Here is a 24,835-nt window from a genome sequence, read left to right as displayed (position 1 = left end):
CCGGCATGCACCTCTTCCTGGAGACTGTAATTCCCAGAATGCACTGGGCGGACACTACCCGGCCCGCCCCCATGACTACAATTCCCAGCGGCCCCGGTCCTGGTGCTGAATTTCTCTCCCAGCAGCAGCGTTCCAGCCGCGCTCTGCCAACAGCCGCGCAGCCCCCTGCTCAGTCACTCCCTGCGAGGCGCCAGACCGGCCCAGGCTGCCCCGCCCCAGACGCGTTGCTGGGCCTGGGGCGTTTCCGGGGGTCGCGGGCCTGGCAGCTGGCGGTGACGTGCGAAGCCCGGAGCATCCCCGATGCTCGTTGCTCCCGCTGGGGCCGGGTGACTTGCCCCCGTGTTGCAGCTTCCCACGTGCGTTGCTGGCTCCTGGAAGGCAGCCACCACTGGGGCAGCGCCGCAGCACCTGTCCTGGGCTGGCAACTGACTTAATAGGGGACAGGAGGGGGGCTCACAATGACACGGGAGCTTAGGCCACCTGTACGCAGTAATTGGAGCCAGGCTGTCCATCCTGGAGCCAGCAGTGCCTGGGCTGCCCTCGCTGCTTCCCTCCTGTTGTGTGCAATGCTGGGGCTTTGCAACATGCTGCTACGTAGGGCCTGGGCATCGGGTCAGGAGTGGTCCTCGATCTGGCTTAGATGATTCTTCCCAAAGATGGCACCTCTGGCTGCTGAGTCATTGCTGGCCCCAATGCAGAGAGAGAGCCTCCTTTCGAGTCAGACAGCCTGCAGCACCCAGCTGTCCTTTCAATCTCTCCCATCCAAGTACTGAGCTACTGTGAACTTGCTCAGCAGGGGCTGTGATGCGATCACTGTCTAAGATGGGTGCACGCTTGACCTTTGACCTCATTCCCACCACATGCTGTGAATGCTTGGGGTCCAGAGGGTGGGACTTGGGTGTCAAATTTCACCCTCTGACTGGCTTGGTGCCCTGTCAGTCTGCATAATCACAGCTCACAAGCTGAGACATGAGTCACCCCTTCATTTTCCTTTTCCATGGGGCTATGCAGCTCACAGGGGAGTGAGTCGGGGGCTGGGGAGAGGTCACAAAGCCTATAAGCGAGGACTGGTAAGTGGCTGATTCTCAACTAAAAGGAAAGATTGCAGTTGCCCTGGGGTTGCTGGGATGTTATTCGCCTACTCGGCATTCCTGACATTGCGGTGCTGGCCTGGGGCCAGCAGAATCGCAGGGATCCTATAACCTCATTATGATCTGTGTCTTTAGCCATCTCTCTCCTTTCTCTCGGCAGAGATTCCTGGGACTGAGAAGAGAGCCGGAGAGATGACTGGGTGGGATCCTAAGTTCTGGTTCTGCCGCCAAGCCCTGCTCCGACCAGTCGTGGCTATCCTGATGTCAGTCGCTTTCCTTCATGTAGCTGTGGCCAGCACTCAGCACTATCGCGGGGAAGCCTGGAGAGAGGCGGCTGTCCATGCTGACTTCCTGTCCCAGCTGGCTCAGGGCATGAGGGAGACCCTGGAGGAGTGGATTGGCCGGGACACACTTCAGCTAGTGACAGAGGTAAGGCAGGAATCCTAGCTGAGTCAGGAAAAGGGGTGGAGGGCTCCATGTATTTGTGCGGTGTGCTTGAATGCTCTCTAGGATCAAGGTTCACCTCCTCTGTCAGTTCTATTGAAATAACTTTATAAGCATTGCCAGAGCTGTCAGAAGAGACCTATGGAGGGAGGCAGCATATTCTAGTGGATTGAGCAGCCACTGGGACTCAGCAGATCAGGGTTCCATTCCCAACTGGGCAAGGTGACCTTGGGCAAGGGTCCCCCATGCCTCTGTTTCCCTATCTATAAAATGAAGCAAAAGCTACTGTAACGTATTTTGAGATCTAGTGATGACAAGTGATAGATAAGAACGAGGTGGTGGTAGTATTATTTTATTATCTACATAATAAAAATAACTGGTACAGGGGGGCATGGATCAGCACTTACATCACACTCCCCTGTCAGTACCCAGCCCAAGCTGGGGAAGCTAATGATCCAACCAGTGAACCAAATTCAGTGATAAATCCTGGTCATGTGCCACCTGAAGCACGTTGCGATACGCTAGGAAGTCTGGTACAATACATTTCCAGTGCAGCCTCTATTGGCCAATCCCAGCTTACACATTTCCAGAAGCTTGGTATGTCCCCCCAGGGATTTCAGACCATGGAAGTTTCGATCAACTCAGCCATCTGCTCTGACAGAAGGCAGGGTGTGCCGAAGTCTTGGGACTGTCATTACAGACATAGGTTCTATTCCAAGCTCTTCTGGTGGCAACCCCCTGCAACCTCTTACCTGATCTGTCAAGTGACAGTTGCCTCCCAACGTAGGGGGTGTTAGGCCTTGGTTTATTAAGGATCGTTAAGTGCACAGAAATGGTAAGAGCAGAAGGATGGTCCCGTGGTTAGGGCACTAGCCTGAGACTGGGGGACCTGGATTGAATTTCCTCCTCCGCCCCAGCTTTCCTGGTCAAGTCCGTTAGCCTCTCTGTGTCTCAGCTTCCCAGCTGTAAAAAGGGGACAACAGCCCTTCCCTGTCTGTGCTGTGAGGATAAATACATTGTGAGGTGCTCAGATACTACGGTAAAGAGGGCTGTAAAAGTGTGTTAGAGAGAAGGAGCCTCTGTTTTTTTTCATCTGGGGTGGTGGAGCCAGCTGGCTGGTTCAGCAGCACTTCAGAGCATAAAGGCTTATTAAGTGAGTGAGATTCCAGCACCCAGGCTGACTTGTGTGTTGGGGAAACTGGCTGTCTTTCTGTAACCGGGGGAACCAGCCAGTCAGCTTTGAAAATAGCAGCATTGGCACCGGATTAGCTGAGGGTCTGAGGGTTTGGGATACATTCCCTAAATACTTGTGTCTCTTGTTGTATGCGTTCTCTTGGATGCAGGAGCTGAGTGGAGTCTGTTTGTTCTGGGCTGGATTGCAGCCAGGACGGATACAAATTTGTGGGTATTTTTGTTTGGTTTTTAAATTGGATTTTTTTAAAAATTATTTAAATCAGTTTCTTTTAAAAAATAAACCTGTTTAAAATGAAATCCTGAATTTAATCAAAATATGTTCAGGCCTACCTACATTTATTGTAATATCTTAGAACATTTAAATAAAAAATCAATAAGCTAAATCCCTGAGCCCCTATCAAAAACTATGAGCTAAAGGCTGCTTTACTAGATAAAGAATAAGGGGTAAAACATCTCACTTTTGAGGTCATGCTTTCTACATATGGCACAACAGGTCATGTCCTGTATTAAGGGGGGACACGGGGGCTGGGCTACTGGATGCAAGAGACTGATCTAGTCAAGATGGGCGTTAGGATCTGACCTCTGACTCTAGGAGCCACTACCATGTGTCTTATCATTAGGGAGCAAAAAGATGTACCAAATCTAGTGTCAAGGCTCTATTTAGTTGTAAATTAGCATGTTCTAAGATTAGATCAACCAATGAGAACACTTTTCTTTAGAAAATAACTGAAGTACAAATGGAACCATTAATTAAAATCGATTTAAAATTGAGGCTGTCCACTTGGTGATTTAAATCACTGATGTAAATCGCCTTGATTTAAATCAGTCCACCCTGATTGCAGCCAAGCTGAGCTTGGCACCAGGCCTAAGGGGTGGTGGGAAAATGGACTCCACACCACCCTTGTGGTTTTCCTATGATGAGGCTGTCATAAGAACATAAGAAAGGCCGTAGTGGGTCAGACCAAAGGTCCATCTAGCCCAGTATCTGTCTACCGACAGTGGCCAATGCCAGGTGCCCCAGAGGGAGTGAACCTAACAGGCAATGATCAAGTGATCTCTCTCCTGCCATCCATCTCCATCTTCTGACGAACAGAGGCTAGGGACACCATTCTTACCCATCCTGGCTAATAGCCATTTATGGACTTAGCCACCATGAATTTATCCAGTCCCCTTTTAAACATTGTTATAGTCCTAGCCTTCACAACCTCCTCAGGTAAGGAGTTCCACAAGTTGACTGTGCGCTGCGTGAAGAAGAACTTCCTTTTATTTGTTTTAAACCTGCTGCCTATTAATTTCATTTGGTGACCCCTAGTTCTTGTATTATGGGAATAAGTAAATAACTTTTCCTTATCCACTTTCTCAACATCACTCATGATTTTATATACCTCTATCATGTCCCCCCTTAGTCTTCTCTTTTCCAAACGGAAGAGTCCTAGCCTCTTTAATCTTTCCTCATATGGGACCCTCTCTAAACCCTTAATCATTTTAGTTGCTCTTTTCTGAACCTTTTCTAGTGCTAGAATATCTTTTTTGAGGTGAGGAGACCACATCTGTACACAGTATTCGAGATGTGGGCGTACCATGGATTTATATAAGGGCAATAATATATTCTCAGTCTTATTCTCTATCCCCTTTTTAATGACTCCTAACATCCTGTTTGCTTTTTTGACCGCCTCTGCACACTGCACACTGTCTCAGCTGCTGGTAAAATTAGAACAGCTTCAGGGCTGCCCAAGGCCCCAAGAGGCTACCCTCGCAGTCAGAAATAGCCAGAGCACAATGGCACTCAGGCCATGCCACCCCTTCCCCAAGGAAGACCGTAGCACTGTCCACCAACAGCTCCCAGTGTAGTTAGAGCTCGCTTTAGGCTCTCCAGAGACTCTCCCTAGGCCAAGGGAATTCCGCAGGTCCCTTCCAGCCCTACGTTTCTATGATCTTGAAGGCAAGGGAGTGGTAGATCTGAAAGGCAGCCATGTCTCCAGACAGGCCCAAGCCAGGGTGGAGGAATAGCCTTTGTTCCCCCTCTTACAGCTCGGTAGCAGAGCTCTGCGGAGATGCAGTGACTTGCAGGTCACACAGGGGGTCTGTGGTGGAGCCAAGAATGAGTCCTAAGCCAGCACTTTAACCACAGCCCAGCCATCCCTCCTTCCTTTGCAGCTGGGGAGAGGGACCTGCTGGAGTTTTTCTGCTAGCCCTGGCAAGGTCTTCCTTTCATCCCGGAGCAGAGAGCGGCGCAGCAGGGGCACAGGGCTTCCTGTAGGAGGCAGCTTGGACAAATCTCCCACACCAGGTGCTGCTCCCCTTACTGGCAGGGAAGGCTGTACTCACCCAGCCAGGCACCAGCTCCTGTTGGGACTCCCATGTGAATTCACCTGCCCGGCCAGCGAATTGGAGCTTGGCCCAAGTCAGGGAGGAGGCTCTGATCCAGTGCCTTTAGCAGACATGAAGGAGTGGGGTGCTCCCCCACTCTCCCCTTATTTTCCTCCCTGGTCCTGTCTCCTCTCACTCGGGTATCTCTAAGCCAACTGAGAAAAGTGCTCTCACTCTCTCTTCCCTGCAGAACGTCTCTGCCGTGTTCTGGATTGTGTCCTCTGGCATCTCGGCAGGTCTGATCACCCTGTCCGGAATCGCAGGGCAGATCCTAAGCGCATTCGGAGTGAATGGTAAGTTGTTTGTTATTTACCAGTGTCACCTAGAGACCCCAGCTGAGATCAGGTCCTCATTGTGCCAGGTTCTGCCCAGACCCACAGGGAGAGACAGGCCCTGCCCCAGCTGAGATCAGGGCCCCGTTCTGCCAGGCGCTGCCCAGACCCACAGGGAGAGAGAGGCCCTGCCCCAGCTGAGGTCAGGGCCCCGTTCTGCCAGACGCTGCCCAGACCCACAGGGAGAGACAGGCCCTGCCCCAGCTGAGATCAGGGTCCCATTGTGCCAAATGCTGCACAGACACGCAGTGAGAGAGAGCCCCTGCCCCAAAGAGTTTACAGTCTAAACAGACCAAATAGACAAAGGGTGAGAGGGGAAACTGAGGCACAAAGAGTGTGAGGAAGATGGCCAAGGTTACCCAGCAGGCCAGTGACAGAGCTGGGAATAAAACCCAGTTCTCCTGAGTCCCGGTTCAGTGTTTGATCCCCTGTTTGACCCTGCCTTTCTGAGCCATCCTGCATGCGGTGGAGGAGAGCGGGTGTTTCTCATTCACCTACCTGGCAGGGAGGATCTGTTTCATCACTGTTTCTAACTGGAGCATGAGGGACCCAGTCCCACCCTCCACAGCAAAGAGGGGTGTGTTCCAACCTACACTCAGTGCCTGTATCACTGCAGGGTGCTTCTTCCCTTCCAGCACTTGATGGGTTAAAAATGGTCCTTCCCCCCAGGAAAGAGGGGCCTCCCAGTCTGGTGGTGAAGGTTTGTGTCTTTCAAGGGGATTCCAGTGCAGGGGGGTTACTTCACACATGCAGCCCCTAGTACCTCACCCCAGGATGCCCGAGCCTGTGTGGGGAGATAAGGCGACAACATGGTTTCTCCTTCCAGGACAGGAGGGGTTACGCCTGCAACCGTCACCTCTTTCCCCATCCTGCCCTTCTCTCCAGGAGCAGCCTGTCCCAGCCCCACTAGAGTGGGGATCCCCCTGCCTGCACATGGGGGTTACCCCAGTCCCACAGGGCGTCAGCACAACATCACGTCTCACATGTGTCTAACCACTTTCTTCCTCCTTCCCTTTCCAGGAGATCACGTGGTGCAGCCCCTTAAGCTGGGCCCTGCCCAGGTACAGACCCTGCTGCTGTGGGGCCTGGCCGCTGTGGTGGGCTATTGGCTGCTCTCGCAGCTGCTGGGCCTGTTGCTGTCCATCCTGGGACATGTCATGTGGGGGCTGAAGGTGGCGTTCTTCCTGGGCTGCTTCCTGCTGATCATCTTGGCAGTGCCCAACCCCTCGGTGCAGGCCTTGCTGCTGCTGTGCCTGCTCACCCTGTATGCCCTGCTGGGGAGGCTGAGCAGGGCGCGCCACTCCGGGAGCCAACTGGAGGCCAAGGTGCGCAACCTGGAGTGGCAGGTGGAGGAGCTGCGGCGCCGGCAGAGGCGGGTATCTCCCAGGAACCTGGAGCAGGATGAGTGAGGAGCGGGAGGTGGCCCCTCCCAGCACACTATGGACTCTCACACCACAATTCACTGCTATCCTGGCCCTCTGCACATGCTCATGGAGGCCTCTCCACCCTTCGGTACTCACAGCCCCTCTCCTCTGTGCACACTCACAGGCCCCACCAACCCCATGGCTCTTCTCAGGCCCCTCCCCTCTGCACACTCACAGGCCCCACGTGCCCCATGGTCCTCAGGCCCCTCCCCATTGTACAAACTGACATGCTACTCGCAGGCCCCACTCCCATTCCCCAGGGCACTTGCAGGCTGTCCCCACACCCACCCCAGGGACAAGTGAAGCCCAAAGGGAGCTCTCTTGAGTGGAGGAATGAACCCATGGGAGATAGTGTGATTTTCCCCAGCCTGCCCTGGTCTCATGGGCGAAGGATGGGAGGTGCTCCCTCAGCTGCCTGCCCCCACCCCTGCCATCTCCCATAGATTTGCTGCCATGGGGCTCATCATGCTAGGGCTTAAAAGGGCTGCTTTGATGTTGGTGAAGTCTGGAACCAAGTTGGGGTTTGGTCTCGGGTGCTAAGATGCTGAATTCCGCCCCTTGTTATTTTCCTGCTGTCTCCCTCTTGTCCCCTTCCCATGCTGCCCTACAGCTGCCACCGGGGCTCCTGGCCTTTCCCTCCACCCTCTACCTCTGCCTGATCCTTTCCCCACCATCACCCCATCCTTCGCCCATCCCCCACCTAGCCCTGGACCAGTCTCGCTAAGAAGGCCGGGTCCTAAGGGCTTGATGCACAGAGATGCTGAGCTCTTGCCGCTCCCATTGACTTCAGCTGGAGTTGGGGGTTGCTCAGTGCCTCTAGAAATCAGATGCTGGATAGATAAACTGGGGGCAAGGGCATTGTATCCCATTTCAGGAGGGGGCAGTGTACCCCCGGGGGATCTCTGATCAGGGAGGGTGTGTACAGGGGAAGGGTTTCCCCAAGTGCCTTCATCCAAGCCAATGGTGCCTTCTTATGCTAAGAGTGGATTGCTAAAAGTGTTTGTTGGGAGGTGGGAGGGGAAACTGGGATATGTGTATGTGGGAAGATGTTTACAGGTCTTTTTTAAGAACCCCCCAACACCATCCAAGCCAAAGACACACAGCACATGGGAGCGGGCACAGGGAAGTTCCTCCTCCGTTTGTCACAGCTAGGGTGGGAGTTGTCTCTTGGTGCCACCTCAAGCATGGCAGGTGGCCTTTGTGTTAATCTGCCCCGGGATCGTGGCAGAGCGGGCCATGATTGATCAGAAAGGAGGGATACGTAGCAACTCCTATTCCTCCTCCTACGTGCCCCTAGGGAACGTCAACACTTGGAGCAAGGGGTGTGAGTCCCAGCTCGCGCAGATACTTGCGCTAGCTCTCACTCCGCTAGCGTGCTGAAAAGAGTAGCGTAGACAGCCTGGCCGAGTACAAACCCTCCTGAACCCCGTGGGTGCAGACTCGGTACGGCTATCGCCTTCCACCACTCTCTGCAGCTCATGCTACCCAGCTACGCTGCTGTTTTTACTGTGCTAGCTCCATGAGAGCTAGGGCGAGCATCTCTGAGTGCAGGGATTCACAGCCCCGTCCTCTCGTGACCACGACAAGCTCAGCTGTTCTCTCCCCCGCCTCGCCAGCTAGGGGCCGGGCTTGGACTGGGCATATGTTGTCGGCAGGAGGTTGCCAATCTATGTTTTGAAAGTTCTGTCTATTTCAAACGAACAGGCCATTTTGTTACCAGGTTCCAAATAAAATCTATTTAACCACACTCTGTCCAGCCCATGGGCAAGTTTGGGTTTCTTTCTTCCGCCACTCCCAGCAGGTGGCGCTGCAGGGAATGACAGAGCCCCCGCCTCCCAGTCTCAGTCTTTCCCAGCTGGAGGACTAGAGCACAGGAGTGCTGGCTGTGGGGTGAACAATGTGCTACTCTGGTCCCAGCCTCTGCCAGCAGGGAGTGGGGCAGGAGTGCTGGGGGAAATAGAGCTGTAGAGAGTGGTGCCCTGGCTGCTGGGGGATGGATGGTGCAGGAGGTGCTGCTAGGCAAGGACAACTCCTGCGAGCCTTGGGGGAGGGAGTCTTTGCCAACACCCTGGCTAAGCCCTTGGCTCTCCTCTCTGTGCCCAGCTGTCAGGATAGGAATTCTCAGCTTATATTACAGTCTGGGGTCTTAGGCAACAAGCCCTGGTGTCTTGGGGTGCGGGGGGGGGTGGAGGATTAACATCCACAAAGCTGTCTGTGCTCATCCCTCACCACCTGGAGCCCCCAGAAACCCCAGGGATGAACAGGAGTGTGTAGCGAGACGGGGAGAGGAATTGTGCTGCCATCCCTCACCCCGCTCAGTAGGAGAAGGGCCAGTTGCCCTGTGGGGTCCTCCAGGGCTGGGAGTTCAGGACATGCCAGGGGGGGAGTGGGGATACCATCCAGCAGGGAGGGAGCGAGAAGGGGCCGGGGCCCCAGAGCTCTCCCTTTCTTTGGATGCGAATGGAGCACTGGGACAGCCCAGCGGCTGGGTGGGGCCCCATCCCCTCGCCCCTGCAGGCTGATCAGTACCTCTTAATCAATTCCCTGCTGCTCCAGGGGTCTCGGGCATTGGCGCACCTCGCTCTCTCCTGGTCTCTGCCGCTGGCACACACTGGCCTGGTGGTTGGGTTTAGTGGGTGGTGTTGGTGGCCTGTGGTGTGCAGGAGGTCAGGCTAGCTGACCTGATGGACCTTTGTGGCCTTAAACTCTTGGACTCTTGCAGCCCCACTCGTGGCCCAGGGCCCCATTACGCTAGGCACTGTACAGCCACAGAGCAGAAAGGGGTGGGGTCCCGGCGGCTGCGTCTGGCTAGGCTGCTCCTGATCTCAAAGCAGCTCTGTGTGGGCTCAGTATTGCCCTCATCCCACCTCTCTCCCATGTCCCTTGTTTGCTTATCCCCTCTATCCCTGTATCTGAAGCTCCCAATTCCTCCCCATGCCCCTGTCTGGGTCTCCCCCATGATCATCCAGCTGTTATATGATACAGGCTGAAGGCTCCAAGCTGTTGCTTTCTGGCCTGTTTAACCCTTCAGGGCCTGGGCAGGTTTATTTCTGCCCTGGCAGGGTGCGGGTGAAGTAGGGTCCATGGCAGCCCAGGCTCTCCCAGAGTCTGAGGGCAGAGCCGACCAGCTGCGGCTCCCTGCTGCTGGCTGGCTCCTCTCAGTGAGGGGAGGCATGTCGGAGCAAGAGCAAGTCTGGGCGGGAGCTCTCCGTGGCTCCCAGCACTCCTCGGGTGACCAGGGGCTCTGGCAGGCTGCGACACAGGCCCTGGTGCAGCTGGGCTGGGGGAGCCTCAGGGCAACAGGCTTATGACGTGCTCAAGAATCCACTTGCTCTGTCCCAGCTGTCTGGTTATGTACAAAGCACCAGTCACCAGGGGGCTGAGCTGTGGGCTGAGCTGTCCCCACCTCTGTCTGTCCCTGTGGCTCTCTCGCTGTCTGCCCAGGGCCGGATTTACATCTTCAGCGCCCCCTGCCCCCAGCTGATCTTCGTGTTGCACACAGTTTTAGAGAGATAAGGCACCCCTAGAACGCTGGTGCCCCTAGGCACATGCCTACTGTGCCTAATAGGCAGGCAGATGCAAGGCTGGATTTCCAATCTGTCCCTGCTGCTCTCTTGCTGTCTGCCTGTCTGTCCCTTCCTGTGGATCTCTCACTGTCTACCTGTCTGTCCCTGTGGTTCTCTGGCCATCTGTCTGTCCACCTTTCACCTTCCCTCGCTCTGTCTCCTACCACTCTTCCTTGCTGCCTCTTGCTCTCTTTTGCTCTTTCTCCTTCTGCCTGTTTTGCCCTCCTGCTCACATTCTCTCTCCTTTTCGCTTTCTCTCCTGTTGCTCCCTTGTTCTGTCCCGTCCCTGTTATAGCCTGTATGATACTGGAGCCTGAGCCACAATCGGTGTTCCAGGAGCCATGGCGCCAGGCTCTGTACGCACAGGGTAGGAGCCAGCCCCTGCCCCAAGCAGCTTCCAATCTCCCATCCCATGCACAGGGAAGCACCAATCCTGCCCCCAGCTCACACGCCCTGTCCCTTCCCCCCCTCACTGCCTCGCTCTGTCCATCCTTGGCTCCTTCTGCCCCTCTTCCTCCTTCCATAGCTTCTCACTCATCCCCTTGCTCACACCTTTTCTTGTTCATTTTCTGCCATTATCTTTCTCCCTCACCCTCAGTCCTGCTCTATTGTCTCTGTCTTGTTCTTTCCTTCTCGGCCTCTTTCTCTCCCTCTTTGGCTCCTTCCTTCCTGCCTCTGGCTCCATCCTAGGCACCGTGTGTTGCTGGTGATTCGCATTACCTTACCCGCTTTCCCAGGCTACCTTCTGTGCTAGGCGCTGTACCGGGGCAGCGCTAGGATGCTGGCTGGGAAGCAGAGGGGTTTAGGACCCGGCCGTGGCGGCAGGCGAGCAGCCCATGTGCTCCCTCCCTCCCCATCCCTCTATTGTCTGGGAGCTGCAGCCCCGAGCTGCCGGCTGCAGACAGAGGCGCGGCAGGGGCGCACGGGCAGAGCGGGCGCGGCGCTCGGGGGCCGGGGCATGCTGCGGGCGCAGGGCGCGGGCGGGGAGATCTGAGCCCCGCGCCAGCCCCATGGCCCCGGGCCGGGCAGGGATGGCCCCCCCGCGCCTCGCTGCCCCCCTGGCCTCCGGCCGCGGCTGCCTTGTCCTGCTGGCCGCGCTGCTGGCCCTGGAGACGGCGAGAGGTGAGTGCGGGGGCTCGGGGCGCGTCCCTCGCTCGGCACCCCACGGACACCCCGGCAACGCCGCTGAGACCCCTGGGCTTCCCCCGGCCCGCCGAGCCCTGTCGGACCCCGCAGGAGCCGTGCGCCCTCCCCCCCATCCCCGGGGATCCAGCGGGGACCCCAGCCCTAGTGATCCGGCTCTGAGCCCCATAAGACCTGTGCGGCCCCGGGCCCAATCACCTAGGTCTGAGCCCCATTGGACCCGTGAGCCCCCTACCCCCAGTGGGGACCCCTGTCCCAGTGACCCAGTTCTGAGCCCCATAGGACCCGTGCAACACCCCCAATGCGATCCAGTGGGGACCCCTGCCCCAGTACCTGGCTCTGAGCCCCACTGGACCCATGTGCTCCCCCTGGGATCCAGTGTGTACCCTGACCCAATGATCCAGCTCTGAGCCCCATTGGATCCTGCAGGACCCATGTACCTCCCCGCCCCCCATGGGATCAAGTGGCAACTCCTGCCCCTGGGACCTGGCTCTGAGCCCCTTTGGACCCCACAAAACTTGTGCCCTCTCCTAATATCCATAAGAACCAACATCCCACCTCCGTGGTTTCCCCCACCCCCTGTGGTCCAGAGCCAGCAGGGCCCCTTGTCTTTCCTCTTAGGTCACAGCAGGGGTCCCCACAGGCTTCCCCACATCCCCTTTAGGGTCTGATCCTAGTGGAACCCCAGGCCCTCCTCAGGAGCTAACAAGGTCCCCAGAGCTCTCCCCAGCTCCTCTGATCTGTTCCTGAGCCGCGGTATCCACACCTCCCTGGGTCCCCTGCTCAGGACACAGCCCAGGCTGGAGCTCCCCGGGCAGCAGGATTCCCCCTAGAAAGAGGCCAATCAATCTTCCCTGGGGCATGCAATGCTTCTGATGCAGCTAGCTCTGAGGGCAGGGCAGGTCGGGCCCTCGCAGGCTCTCTCCAGGGCAGTCTAGTTGTGAAGGTCTTCAGCCATGGGGCTGATCCCCATCCCTTGGGAAGCTGCTCCCAGCTCTGCCAGTCCTTACCCCTTCTGTCCCAGCTGCTGTCTGTTAGTCTGAAGGGGCCTCCTCCCTCCTGGGTATGATGACTGTTCTCACCTCTAGTCATTTCCCCCCCACCCTTTCTGCCACCTCCCCCCAGAATCTTTCCTGCTCTGAGATGTTTAGCCCCCAGTGCTCTAGGTGCAGTGGGAGCAGAACTGTGCAGGGCTTGGTGGCCCCACATGCTGGGATGGGATGGGTTGGACCTGATGGAGCAAGTGTGTCAGTTTCCCCATCCGTGCTCCATGGGGTCCCCAGACCCAATTGATTCTGTGTTGCATTGGCAGCAAAATCACTTGCTTGTGATTCTACAGGGTCCGTTCCTGGTCCTCCAGGTCCCACGCGCAATGGGGAGCTTCTGGGGTCCCCAGGCACCACCGGAGCTGTGGTTCAGAGCAAGCCATCTCTGGGGGGTTTGTTCTGTCCCACGGGGCTGGTGCCTGTGGTGGGATTGTGACGTTTCATGGTGAATCCTGACCTCGGTGGGGACAAACGGGGAAGGACTTGGGCCATATGAGAGAGAAGGGTCCCTGGGCTGAGCAGGAGGGTTTGGAGAGGGGACTGGGAAGGGAGGCAGGGAGCCAGACCCCCAGTAGGAGAGGGAGCGATATGGGAGGCAGGGACCTAGGCTGGAGCTGTCAGGATGATGAGGGGAAATAGATGAGAGTGCAATGTAATTAGCTGGCCGATCAAGCAGGGGGAGGGGAGATGGCAGAGGTCACTGCCTGTGGGAGGCAGATACCAGGCTTGTGAAGAACCCACCTGTTTTTTCCCCCCAACTCCCACCCCCTGGATCTTGGGATGTAGAGACCCGGAGGGTAGAGGGGGATGTCACAGTATCTCTCAGCCACCTGCTCCCTCCCTGGGGGACAGGGACTGGGGCAGGCGTGATAAGGGATCACAGCGGTGGGGAAAGCAGCCTTTAATGGGCTGGCTGATGGGGGGGGGGGGGAGAGGGGTTTCATAGCCCTGGACATGCTGGGGAGGAAGGTTTGGTGATTTCCACCCCTCTGTGTGGAAGGAGCTGGCTTGTCTGGAAGAACCGTCATAGAGCGTCTTACCCCATATGTGTGACCTCCCCACTCCCACGGTCTGTCACGGGTACCAGCTTGGCCCGTGCTGTTGCTAGCCCATTAGAGTCCTAAACAGGAATATTCCCCCCCCCCCCAGCACAGACTAATAATTAATAGGGGGCCCCCTTGAGCTTCTTGGGGCCTTAAGCAATTGTGTAGTCTGCTTAGGCCCCTGCTCTGATCTTGGGTGACACTGGGGATTGAACCCGGGACCTCCAGAGCTAAAAAGCAGGAGCTGCTACCACTGGGGCTGTAACAGACGCAAATCCTCTGTAGATCGGGCACAGATGGGGAACTTGCACCACACACCTGCCCGTGGGCTAACGTACATAGCAGCACGGCTTGAGAGACGGACCTAGGCCAAAATACACCAGGGCCTTGAGCCACAGCCCCTCCTGCTGGTGGGGTTGCCTCACTGCTCGGTCCAAAGGGCCAGACTCTGAGTCCCCCCCTCCCCCCATACACTTCAGACCAATCAGTGCCAGACAGCCCCCCCCGTTAATTGGATTATGCTGGCTCTAGACACAGCACCCTCTGCTAGAACATCATGGGGCTGAGGCTTCCCCCTCCTGGACCAAACCCCAGGCTACTGCACAACAAGGAGCAAGGAGGCCCTGGACACCGTTGGTGGGCGGGCCCCCAGCCTGGCACCCTAGCTGAGGGGCCTTCAGGGAAAGCCAATGAGAACCTATTAAGCAGCGGGCTGGGGGCAGGGGGAGGTCCCCACACTGGGCTGGCAAGGCAGTGGGGGCACAGTCCCAGAATCCTCTTTTGAGATGGCAGGAGACTTCTTCAGGGCTCGTGGGGTAGCATCATGGGAGCCCCCTGCACACACAAACCTGTCTGCTGGATGGCTGCCCCCACCACACACACACCTTCTTCAGGAGGTGGGGGTTGTGGCCCTCACACTCAAAGCCCCCTCCTCTTAACAGTGGCAGCCTTGCCCCTCAACCTCTCCCCCTCCCCCGCACCTCTCTAGTAGCCACCCTCCTCTCTCCGCACTGGGCTCAGCACTGCAGCTGTCTCTCTGCAGACTCGGGCAGACATTACAGCATTGATGCTGTGCCAGTCAACTCCAGAATCTCCTTTGAGGGCCAAAGACTCCTCATTTTGGAAAATGGCTCCTGTGCAAGCTGAAAGGCGCTAGCCCAGGCGACATTCCTGCTAGTCCTGGCCAAGTAGGGGAAGTGGCTTTCAAGCTCCATGCAGTGACCCCCTCTGCAGCCTATTTGCAGGTCGAGATGGTGCTAACACCGAGTTGTGGTTGTTAAGTAAAGATCACCCCATTTCTGACCGTCGGAGCAGGTTGGGTTATTTTCTGAACTGCTCTCAGAGAGGTAGGGAAATTCTAGAGTAAAGTTACCAGCACACCCAAGCCTCTGAAAAACGTTGAAATCAACTGATTTCTGAGATCTCCCAGATGGCTGGTTCCATTGCCATTGAAGTATTGACTCTTCTTTGACAAATTGTGTCAACTCTAGGGCTGGGTGAAGAATAAAATAACCATTTTTGCAAACCATGTTGAAATTGGTTTTGTATTGTTTTTTAATTAGTCGGGGGGAAATTGGTGGGGTTTTTTTATTGAAAATGGTATTGACCTTTTTGTTATCGGAAACCCAGTGGGTGAAAAATCTCAATGATTTTCCTAATTTTTGTGGGGTTTAGAGGGTTTTTTGTGTGTGTGTGGGGGGGGGGGGGTCTTTTTTTTTTTTTTTATAAAAAGAAAAAATGAATCGGCTCCATTCGAATGGCATGTTGTTGTGTGTTCAGTTGTGTCACTGGTGTGCTTAGGTTCCATACAGACCCAGAACAAAAACAGCCCCTGCCCCAGAGAGCAACAATCTCAGACACTTTTGAACCCACTAAGTTCAGATGTTAACAGAAGCAAAGACCAGCACGTGATTAGCAGTCAGGCTCTCTCAGTCACTCAGCTTTGGCCCTCCTGCCTCTTGTCATGTCAAAGTCCCACTGAATCTTCAAGTGTCTGTGGAAACCCTGGGGAAACAGCATCTGAATTTCCACTGGCTCTGTACATCACAAAGAAGCAAGCGAGCACAAGCCTGTTCGTATTACAATTGCACCTACTCCCCGCAATGGAGATAGTGGGAGTTCGTAGTGCTAGGTGCTGCACGTGTTCACGGAAGAGACAGTCCCTGCCCGGCAGAGCTAGCAAGCTCAATAGACAAAGGGGCGGGGGGGAGCATTTGCCAAATGGAGCACTGAGGAACAGGGAGCTTAGGCCAGTGTTTTCAGGCGCTCGACCCTCTGCTGAGCACTTTTGATAACCCGACTCTGATTTGGATGCTGAATGAGAGCTGAACTCTGGCAGATTGAACGTAAGCTTCGTTGCTGAGCCATAGACAATCTGGCCGTAAGTGACTTGCCAAAGGTTTGCTTAGATTCAGAGGGTGAAATCCTGACCCTGTTGAAGCCCATGTGAAATTTTCCACTGACTTCAGTGAGGCCAGGATTTCACCCAGACTGTACCTCCAGAAGGGCCCACTGTTCCCATCCTGACTGATCTGCATCACGCAGGTCATGGAGCCTTGGCTGTGAGAAAGGCTGGTCTTTTGATTAAAGCACTGGACAGGGACTCTGGAGGTCTGGGTTTAAACCCCACTTATGCCACAGACTCCCCGGGGAGTCACTTAAAAAAAATCCGTGCCTCAGTTTCCCACCTGTAAAATGGGAGTAATAATAATTTTATGTAGACTGTGAACTCTTTGTGGCTGGGCCTTTCTCACTGTATGTCTGGGCAGCACCTGGCACAACGGGGCCCTGATCTCAGCCGGAACCTCTAGATGCTGCTGTAATACAAACAATTTAGCTCTCTTTTCTCCAGTGGGGGCAGGCTTGATCCACCCACTTGAATAGCTCAGGAACAGTGACACTCCACTCCAGCTGACATCCTGTCCTGGCATCTCCTCCCCTCAGGAGGGGTTGGGTTTGGGGGAGGACACGTGCCCTGGTAAGTGTGTGGGGTAGGGGACACATGACTGCTGGCAGCAGACCTGGTTTTTCTTCTCCCCGCAGTGAGCGGAGAATTGGACCCCCCCGACCTGGTGTACCTGCCGGCCGAACTCAAGGTGCTGGACGTTCCAGACCATTTCCGGCTGCAGCGGGTGGATCGGTACCTGCCGGGAAACACTTCCCTGGGCTCCCGCTCTGAGACTTACCTCCTCCTCCATCGCCGGCCCACAGCAAAGCCTCTCATCCAAGCCACCTACCTGCCCTTCACTGCCCAACAGGTAAACCTGCCCATCCAGCGGTGCCTCCGCTCTGGGCTCAGCTGGGCATCTCGGTGTCCTGTCTGACCCACCTCTCCCGGTCTCAACCTGTGTCTCTCTCTCCAGGCGGTGCCAGCAGCTGATCCCCACCACAGGTACGGCTCCGCGGCCTGGGACGTCCGAGCCGTGTCCATTGAGGGCACAGTCTCTCCAGCTGAGCCGTATGCCAGGGTCCTCTTCCACCTCAAGGGTCAGGACTGGCTGCCGGGACGGCATGACCTGCCCTGCGTCTCCCTGCACGCTTTCCACCAGACGTGGGCTGTGCATGGAGCCTGCCGCCTCCAGGTCAGTACGTGACCCCACCCCCACCTGCCCTCCTAGGAGACGGAGGGCCCAGCACCCAGACATGCTTGGAGGAGGGGTGGGGCCAGTGGGAGCTGAAAGTCCCTCTGGTTGGGTATGCTGTGCCCCTTCCTAGCACCAGATCGCGGTGTGTCGGGGGTTGCCATGGAGAAGATGAAGGTTGCGTGTCATAGCCATAGCAAGGCTGCAGGGGCAGCTGGGGTTGGGGGGCTCCCCGGGACAAGGCTAGCTCTTCTCCAGGGGGTGAGCTTGGAGGTCTAAGTGATTTTGGACTGGGGGAAAGAGGAGTTCTCTGTACTGGGGACAGCAGTTAAGCGTTGGTTGGGCTGGAGCAGGAGTTGGTTTCCCCCTGGGGTGGGTGATGGAGACTTCAGGGCCCACCCTAGAGGTGGGAGGTCAATGAAGTTGGGGTTAGACCCATGCTCTCTGAGCCCGCTCCCTGCTCTTCCTACTCAGGCACCCCTGGGAGTGTGCGTGGTGGAGCTGGAGTTCCCCCCACGCTGGTTCTCCGCCACACACCCCTCCTCACACAGCCAGCGCAGAGCTGCGGAGCTCACCCAGCCCCCTGAGCGAGCCGAGCTGTACTACAGCCTGGGGACTGGGGAAACGTCTGCAGAGTGTAGCCATGCAGGGCCCCGGGAGAGGTCCCGGCCGGGCGCTGAGGGCACCAAGGAGAGACTGCACTATGTCGGCGCTGTGGAGCTGCGAGCCAGGGATCCGCCTCGGCGCCAGGAGGTGCGGCTGGACGACAACGTGCTCATCCGGGTCCCCGACATGGCACTGCGGCCGGGGCAGCTCTTCACGGCCACCCTGATCCTCCAGCAGAACTTCACCGCCGACCTGCTGACCCTGAGGTGAGATCCAGGGGGAACCAGAGACACAGCCTGAGGCACAGGGACCCTACCCCGACCTGCTGACCCTCAGGTGAGATCCAGGGGCCCATCCTGAGACATGGGGGACCCTACCCCGACCTGCTGACCCTCAGGTGATATCCAAGGGGACCCAGGGATCCACCCTTTGACATAGGGACCTTACTCCAGCCTGTTGACCCTCAGGTGAGATCCAGGGGGACCCAGGAACCCAGCCAAGGACTCTCTTGGGTTCAGAGGGTCTTTGCTTTGGGTGACGTCTCCTCAGGAGTCCATGCTCTGATTCTGAGCCGTGCTTCTTTCAGGATCAAGGTGAAGAAGGGGCTGCAGGTCCTAGCTGCCCGCCCCGCCGTCCCCGAGGCCTGGACGGCCAAGCTGGACAAGTTCAAGGGCTCCAAGCATCACACCGCTCTGGTCACCTGTCGCCGGCTGGATGCTGGCCAGTTGGACTGGAGGTAGGAACCACTTGACTCCTGGAGGGGATAGGGCTGACACACTTATTCTCCGGGGCATCGGCCAATTGGGCAGGATGTAGGGAACCATGTGACTCCTGCGGGGGCTGAGCTGATACCTGTGTTCTCCTGGGCATCAGCCAGTGGGGACAGGAGGCCATGTGACTCGGGAGAGCGGTGATGATGTAGCTGTTCTCCCAGGACCCAGCCAATCAGACTGTAGGTCTGATGCCATTGGCCTGGGGACCGGATGGCTGTTGCTACTCCCCCACATATTGACCAATCAGATTGGAGGGAGGGAACCATGGGCCACTGAACAGGACGGTCCCTCTCTCTGTCACCTCCCGGTTGTGCTTGAAGGTGGAATTTGTGTGGCTCGCAATGGAGCAGGGGTGAGATGCCACCGCCCCTGTGGGCGCTGTATCCGTCCTCTGCTTCACTGCCCCCTCGCTCCCTCCTCCCTCCGTCTAGGGCAGCGGATTTCCCCGAGTTCCTCTACCTGGACTTGGTGGTGGAGAACGGCACGAGCGGCCTGGCCTCCACACGCCCTGTCACCTGGCAGGTGGAGTACCCTGGCCAGGACCCTGAAGCCGAGAAGGACAAGATGGTGTGGGAGATCCAGGTGTCGGAGCGTGACGTTAGGGCACTGGTCCCGCTGGTGAAGGTAAGGCCTTGCAGTTCTGTCCCCATGCCGGGCGGCCCCCCAGAGGCAGGGTCTCAATCTGTGTCCCCTCTTGGTCTCCCCAGGAGCAAGAGATCGTGAACACCGCCCCCCTGACGGGGATCCCCCAGGCGGTGCCGGTGAAGCTGGTCGCTGTGGAGATGGGGGGAGCTGTGTTCGAGGTCACCGAGCAGATGGGGTGTGAGTCCGCCAACAAACAGGTCCTGAAGGTGAGAAACAAACGAACCACCCACTGCCCCACAGGGAGGTGCCCTCCAGGGCCATCATCCCCCATCCTGGCCCTCTGAGACCCAGATCGCTCCCCTCTCACTGTCAGATGCCTCCCAGAGCATCATCCCCTAGCTCTGCCCTCTAAGACACCAGCTCCCCCACCCCACCCTCAGGTGCCCTCCTGCAGCATCACCCCCGTCCTTGCCCTCAGAGATGCCAGCTCCCCTCTCACCACCCTCAGGTGCCCTCCTGGGCCATCAACCCCTGTCCTCGCCCTCTGAGACACCAGCTCCCCTGTCACCATCCTCAGGTGCCCTCCTGCAGCATCACCCCCGTCCTCACCCTCTACAATGCCAAGTCTCCCCTGACCCCTCAGGCTGGGGCAGGAGCAGAGTTTACATGGGAGCGGATCCGGTGTGACCACTCCTCAGGTCATAGTTCAGCCCAGTCAGCCAGTGGGGTGGTACTGGAACCTCCTCTTCCATCTGGAAGGTCTGGGCTTGCCCACTGCTCCCCCCTTCAGGCTCTGAGCCCCCCCGGTTCCCCTCACCGCCATTCCACAACTCAACAGCTCTGCCATTCGCCTCCTGTCCCTCCCCACATCGCCAATGGCTCCACCGCCACATGTCCTTGGCCCCCTTCTTCCACTTGGGGCTCAGCCCCTATTTGGTCCCCATCTTCACCACCTCTCACTCAGTAGCCAGGGGTCACTGGTTCCCTTCTGCTCTGTTTTGTGTTTGCAAGCTACTCCCCACACCCTTTCCCTGGCTCCGTGGAGCGTCCTGAGTGGCAGGCTTGGGTGGCGGGACAGGGGAAGGTGTCGACATTTGTCCACTTGTGCTGTCCTTCACGCCCTCCTGGCCCCCAGGTGACGGACGCGTGCAACTCCGTCTACGTGGGGGGCAAGGAGAACCGGGGCGCCCGTGGGGCACGGGTGGATTTCTGGTTCCGCCGGCTCCACGCCTCGCTGCTTTTCACTGTCTGGGTGCCGCTGCTGCCTCTGCGCATCGAACTGACCGACACCACGCTGGAGCAGGTGCGCGGCTGGAGGGTGTCCGGTGCCGCTCCAGACAGGTCAGTCCCTCTGGCTCCCTCCCTGGGGCTGCTGGGTGGGCAGGGAGAGTGCCAGGGCATGGTGTGTTGGGAGGACGCCAGGGCCTGTCCAGTGGGAGGGTGGGCAGGGCCTGGCAGGCAGAGAGGGCATTGGGGCCTGGTGCATGAGAAAGATGTGTTGGAGGTGGGGGCTAGCGCCGGGAGCTGGGTGCAGGAAGGAAGCAGGCAGGGCTGGCACCAGGGCCATGTCCAGACTCCAGTGTAAGCTTTGGGGCAGCTCAGATGCCACAGTGATGGGCGCAGTCTAAGAACCTGGCTGGACTAAAACAGAGAGGGGGCCCAGGGGAGACGTCCCCTTGGAGCAGGCAGGTTAGTTGAGTGAGGAGCCCAGAGTCTCTAGTGGCTGGCTGAGTGAAAGGTTCTGCACTTGGGGCACAGGCAGTTGGGGAGGTGGGGGCCAGAAGCTGGCGGGGAGGAGCCGGGGTCTCTGTGATGGGGAAGTGGGACCCAGAATCTCTGATGGGGCAGGAGAGGGGGATGTCCTAGACTCTCTGATGGGGCAGTGGCCCGCGGAGGGGTGTCACAGATCCACAGGATCGGTGCTATGCCCCAGCTTTGGAACAGTCTCTAGGAGGAACCCCTCAGTGGGCCAGACCCCCAAGGGGTCTCGCTTTTCCTCCAGGGCAAGCCACACGGCGTCACCGCCTCCTCAGACTGAACCTCTGGGCTTTCCGCACTCCTGCTTCACACCGTGAGCTCCGTTCAGCGAGTCCCACGCAGACAGACTCCTGGCAGAGACGTGTCCATCCTTCAGGGATTAATGCACCTCACCCAGCATTTGCTGTGACACCAAACGGTGTTATCAGAACAGCTGGGTTTATTAGTCAGTGGGAACGCAGCATAGGAAGGCCTTAGGTTAGCACAGAGGAATGAAGGTTAAAGCAGCGTCCATTCTGGGTAGCCCAGCTAAGCTGTAGTAACCCCCAGGGTTCAAGCTCTGTGTCTCGTCCATCTGGCCTCCTTCGGCTGGAGCCTGGGCGCTAGGACCCTACGAGGTGGGAGGGTCCCAGAGCCCGGGCTGCAGCCTGAGCCCAACCGTCCACACTGCAATTAAACAGCCCCGCAAACCCGAGTCAGCCAGCATGGGCCAGACACGGGTGTCTGATTACAGTGTGGGCATACCCTCAGAGGCTCCACTGATATGGGGACCAAGATCCAGACAGCTAGGCGACACCCATATCTACGTCTCTTCTCCTGCCCTGAGAGCAAACAGCCCTTTTCCACTTCCTAGCTAACACGGGGGAAATTGAGGCACACCCAGTCTTCATACATAAAATTCCCACTTCATAACAGGGAGTCCCAGAGTCTCTGATGGGGCAGAGGCCGGAGGGGGCAGGGAACCCCAGAGTCTCTGATGGGGCAGAGGCCGGAGGGGGCAGGGGACCCAGAGTCTCTGATGGGGCAGAGGCCAGGAGGTGGGGTCTTAGAGTCTCTGATGGGCAGAAGCCGGAGGGGGTGGGGGCGGGGGTGGTCCCAGTGTCTCTGATGGGGCAGATGAACAGAGGACAGGCTCTCCGTGTCAGTGCAGAGGCTGGCAGGGCGGGGTCCTGGAGACCATAGCACCGGGATGAGATGGCTCTCAGCCACCTGCACCACGTGGGGTTAGAGCCCCATGCCTGGGCACTCCCTGCTGAGACCGTGGCGCTCTCCTCTGCGACCAGTGGCCCGGCGGAGCCCGAGGAGGCTGGGGAGGAGGCGGAGAGGCGAGCTCGCGGCTGCCGGCTCCAGTACCAGCGCGCCGGCGTCCGCTTCCTGGCGCACTTTGTGGCTCACCCGCTGGACGGTGGACGGCACCTGACCTACATGCCGAGCCCTGACTGGCTCCTGGATGTCTCCCACCTAGTGGGCGGGCAAGCCAAGGTGCAGGACCCCCGCGTGGCCACGCTGGAGGGCGGGAGCGTGGTGATTGGCCGCGAGCCGGGAGTGACGTCAGTGGAGGTAGGGGCTGGGGTGACTGGGGGGTGCCCAGGGAGGTGGAAGCCAGGAGGGTGAGCAGGGGGAGGAGCATGGGGGTTGGGGTGGGGTGAGCTGGGGGATGCATATAGTGGCAGGGAATGGTGTGTGGGGACAGCTGAGCAGAGGGATGGAGTAGGGGGCTCCAGGGAGGTTGAGGGCGAGGCACAGAGGATGGGAGTGGAGGTGGCTGGGGGGAGGGGGAAGCGTGGGAGATGGGGGGAAGCTGGGGGGGCACAGGGGGAAGCATGGGAGATGGGGGGAGGCTGGGGGAGGGGGAAGCGTGGGAGATGGGGAACATGGGGGAGAGTGTGGAGGCTGGGGGGCACAGGGGGAAGCGTGGGAGATGGGGGGAGGCTCTGGGGAGGTTTTCTGTCCAGACTAGAGCTGCTGCTAGTGCCTGTGTCCCCCGCTCTGCCCCCGGTGCAGGTGCGCTCCCCCGTCTCGGACTCCATCCTGGGCGAGCAGACCCTGGTGGTGTCGGACGAGAAGGTGGCCGTGTCGGAGCTGCAGGCCCAGCTGGTGTCGGGCCTCTCGCTGGCGCTGAGTATGGAGCCGGGACATCCCGACATCCTCACCGCCACCTGCCAGGCACTCTCAGCCCTGCACTCCCCAAAGCAGGTGAGAGGGGAGCTCCGTGGGGCCTGGGAGGTAGAGCGCAGGGCTGGGGACACGGGGTGTAGCCAGGTGATTCCTGGGGATGTCCCAGGCTCCTGGGGCTCCTTGGCCGTACTGGCCCTTTAAAGCTGCAGCTTCTGCCCTTCCAGTACTGGGCCTTGGCATGCAATCCAGACCTCTCTGGTGGCAGGTGAGGGCAGGGACCGCGGCGTTCGGCAGGGCCCTAGAACCCATGGGGTTGGGCCTTGCACAGCGTCTCTTCCTGTTGCAGCAGGGGTGGGAGGAGGGAGTCAAGCGCATGTTGCTGTGGGGAGTTGGGGAGTGGGGCCTGGTGCAGCTCTGGCCCCCACACAAAGTGGGGGCGGGCAGCAGCACAGGGCTCACGGGTGTCTCTCTTCTCACACCTTCCATTTGCTCCCACCCCCTGCCCGTCTGTGTGTCGTCCCCCTCCCCAAACACTACACGCTTGTTGCCTGATCCCCTCTCCAGGAAGCGGCACTCAGTGTCTGGCTGGCATTCACCGACCACACCCTGGCCCCTGTGGAGCTCTACGGCTGGCGGGACGTGGCGCTCTCTGTCTCCTCCCTGGACCCTAGCGTGGCCTGGGTGCGGCAGGACGAGGAGCTGGCTCGCCCGCTGATCGTGGCTGAGGGGCCAGGGCAGGGGCCCCTCCTGCAGCTGGGCCTGCACATCGCAGACTCCTGCCGCAAAGGCAAGCACCGGGCACCGCTGGCCGCTGGCACCGCCTGGCTGGAGGTGGGCGTCAGCCAGCGGCTCCCAACCCCCGGTGGCCCACGGCCCCGCGATCCCCGCCCCGAGTCCCCCTTCCAGCGGGCCGAGGGGGCCATGTCGGGGGAGGCGGTGACAGCGGCGGCTACGGAGACCATGGTGGAGCCCCGGAAGCGGGCCCCAGCCGGGGTGGGACCCGACCTGACCAAGTTTGAGGGGCCCCAGGGCGGCACCTCTTCCGAGGAAGATGGGCCTGGGGAGGAGGAGGAGGAGGAGATGGTGAAGGCCCCCGAGCGGGTGACAGACCTGGAGATTGGGATGTATGTTCTCCTGGGCGTCTTCTGCCTGGCCATCTTCATCTTCCTCGTAAACTGCATTGTCTTTGTGTTGCGCTACCAGCGCAAGGAGCCCCCTGACTCCGGGCTGGGCCCGGCCCCCTCCACCCAGCAGCCCCACAACTGGGTGTGGCTGGGCACCGACCAGGAGGAGCTTAGCCGCCAGCTGGATCGCTGCAGCCAGCACCAAGAGCTCAGCCCCAATCCCACCCCTGACCCCTCCACCACTGCCAAAGATGGTGGCTGCTGCTGCTGCGGGACTCCCCCAGGCATGGAGGGGGGTAGGGGGGAGGCTGAGGCCCCCGAGGTCACAGGTCCCGATGGGGGGGTCTCCGCCAGCACTTTCCTCCCTGCGGCTCTGGGGAGCCCAGCCCTCCCCAGCACCTTGTCCCGGAAAGAGGTGGCTGCGCCGGGGGGCAGGCGTAAGCGGGTGGAGTTTGTGACCTTTGCCTCGCCCCGGGCCCCTGAGGGCACCGTGTCCCCCCCGTCCTCCTCTGCCCCCACCGTCCAGTCCATCCTGGTGGCCAGCGAGGACGACATCCGCTGGGTCTGCGAGGACATGGGGCTGCGGGACCCCGATGAGCTGAGGAGCTACATGGAGAGGATCCGGGGCAGCTCCTGA

General features: G+C 58.6%; 1 protein-coding gene across 1 annotated transcript; it reads left to right on the top strand.

Annotated features, from left to right (window-relative positions):
- The first annotated feature begins 5 nt into the window (after nucleotides 1-5).
- On the top strand, nucleotides 6-24,835 carry TMEM132A (transmembrane protein 132A). The gene is made up of 13 exons (XM_065403968.1): nucleotides 6-102; nucleotides 1,252-1,520; nucleotides 5,290-5,392; nucleotides 16,696-16,910; nucleotides 17,016-17,234; nucleotides 17,709-18,106; nucleotides 18,427-18,576; nucleotides 19,045-19,237; nucleotides 19,321-19,464; nucleotides 20,334-20,539; nucleotides 22,240-22,516; nucleotides 22,961-23,152; nucleotides 23,639-24,835. The coding sequence occupies exons 1-13, from the start codon at nucleotides 6-8 to the stop codon at nucleotides 24,833-24,835; spliced, it is 3,660 nt and encodes a 1,219-aa protein (XP_065260040.1).

The sequence above is a fragment of the Emys orbicularis genome, chromosome 4 (assembly GCF_028017835.1).
Source record: "Emys orbicularis isolate rEmyOrb1 chromosome 4, rEmyOrb1.hap1, whole genome shotgun sequence".
In the NCBI taxonomy this organism is placed as follows: domain Eukaryota; kingdom Metazoa; phylum Chordata; order Testudines; family Emydidae; genus Emys; species Emys orbicularis.
The sequence above is the reverse complement of the archived record's forward strand: the minus strand, read 5'-3'. Positions and strand labels throughout refer to the sequence as shown.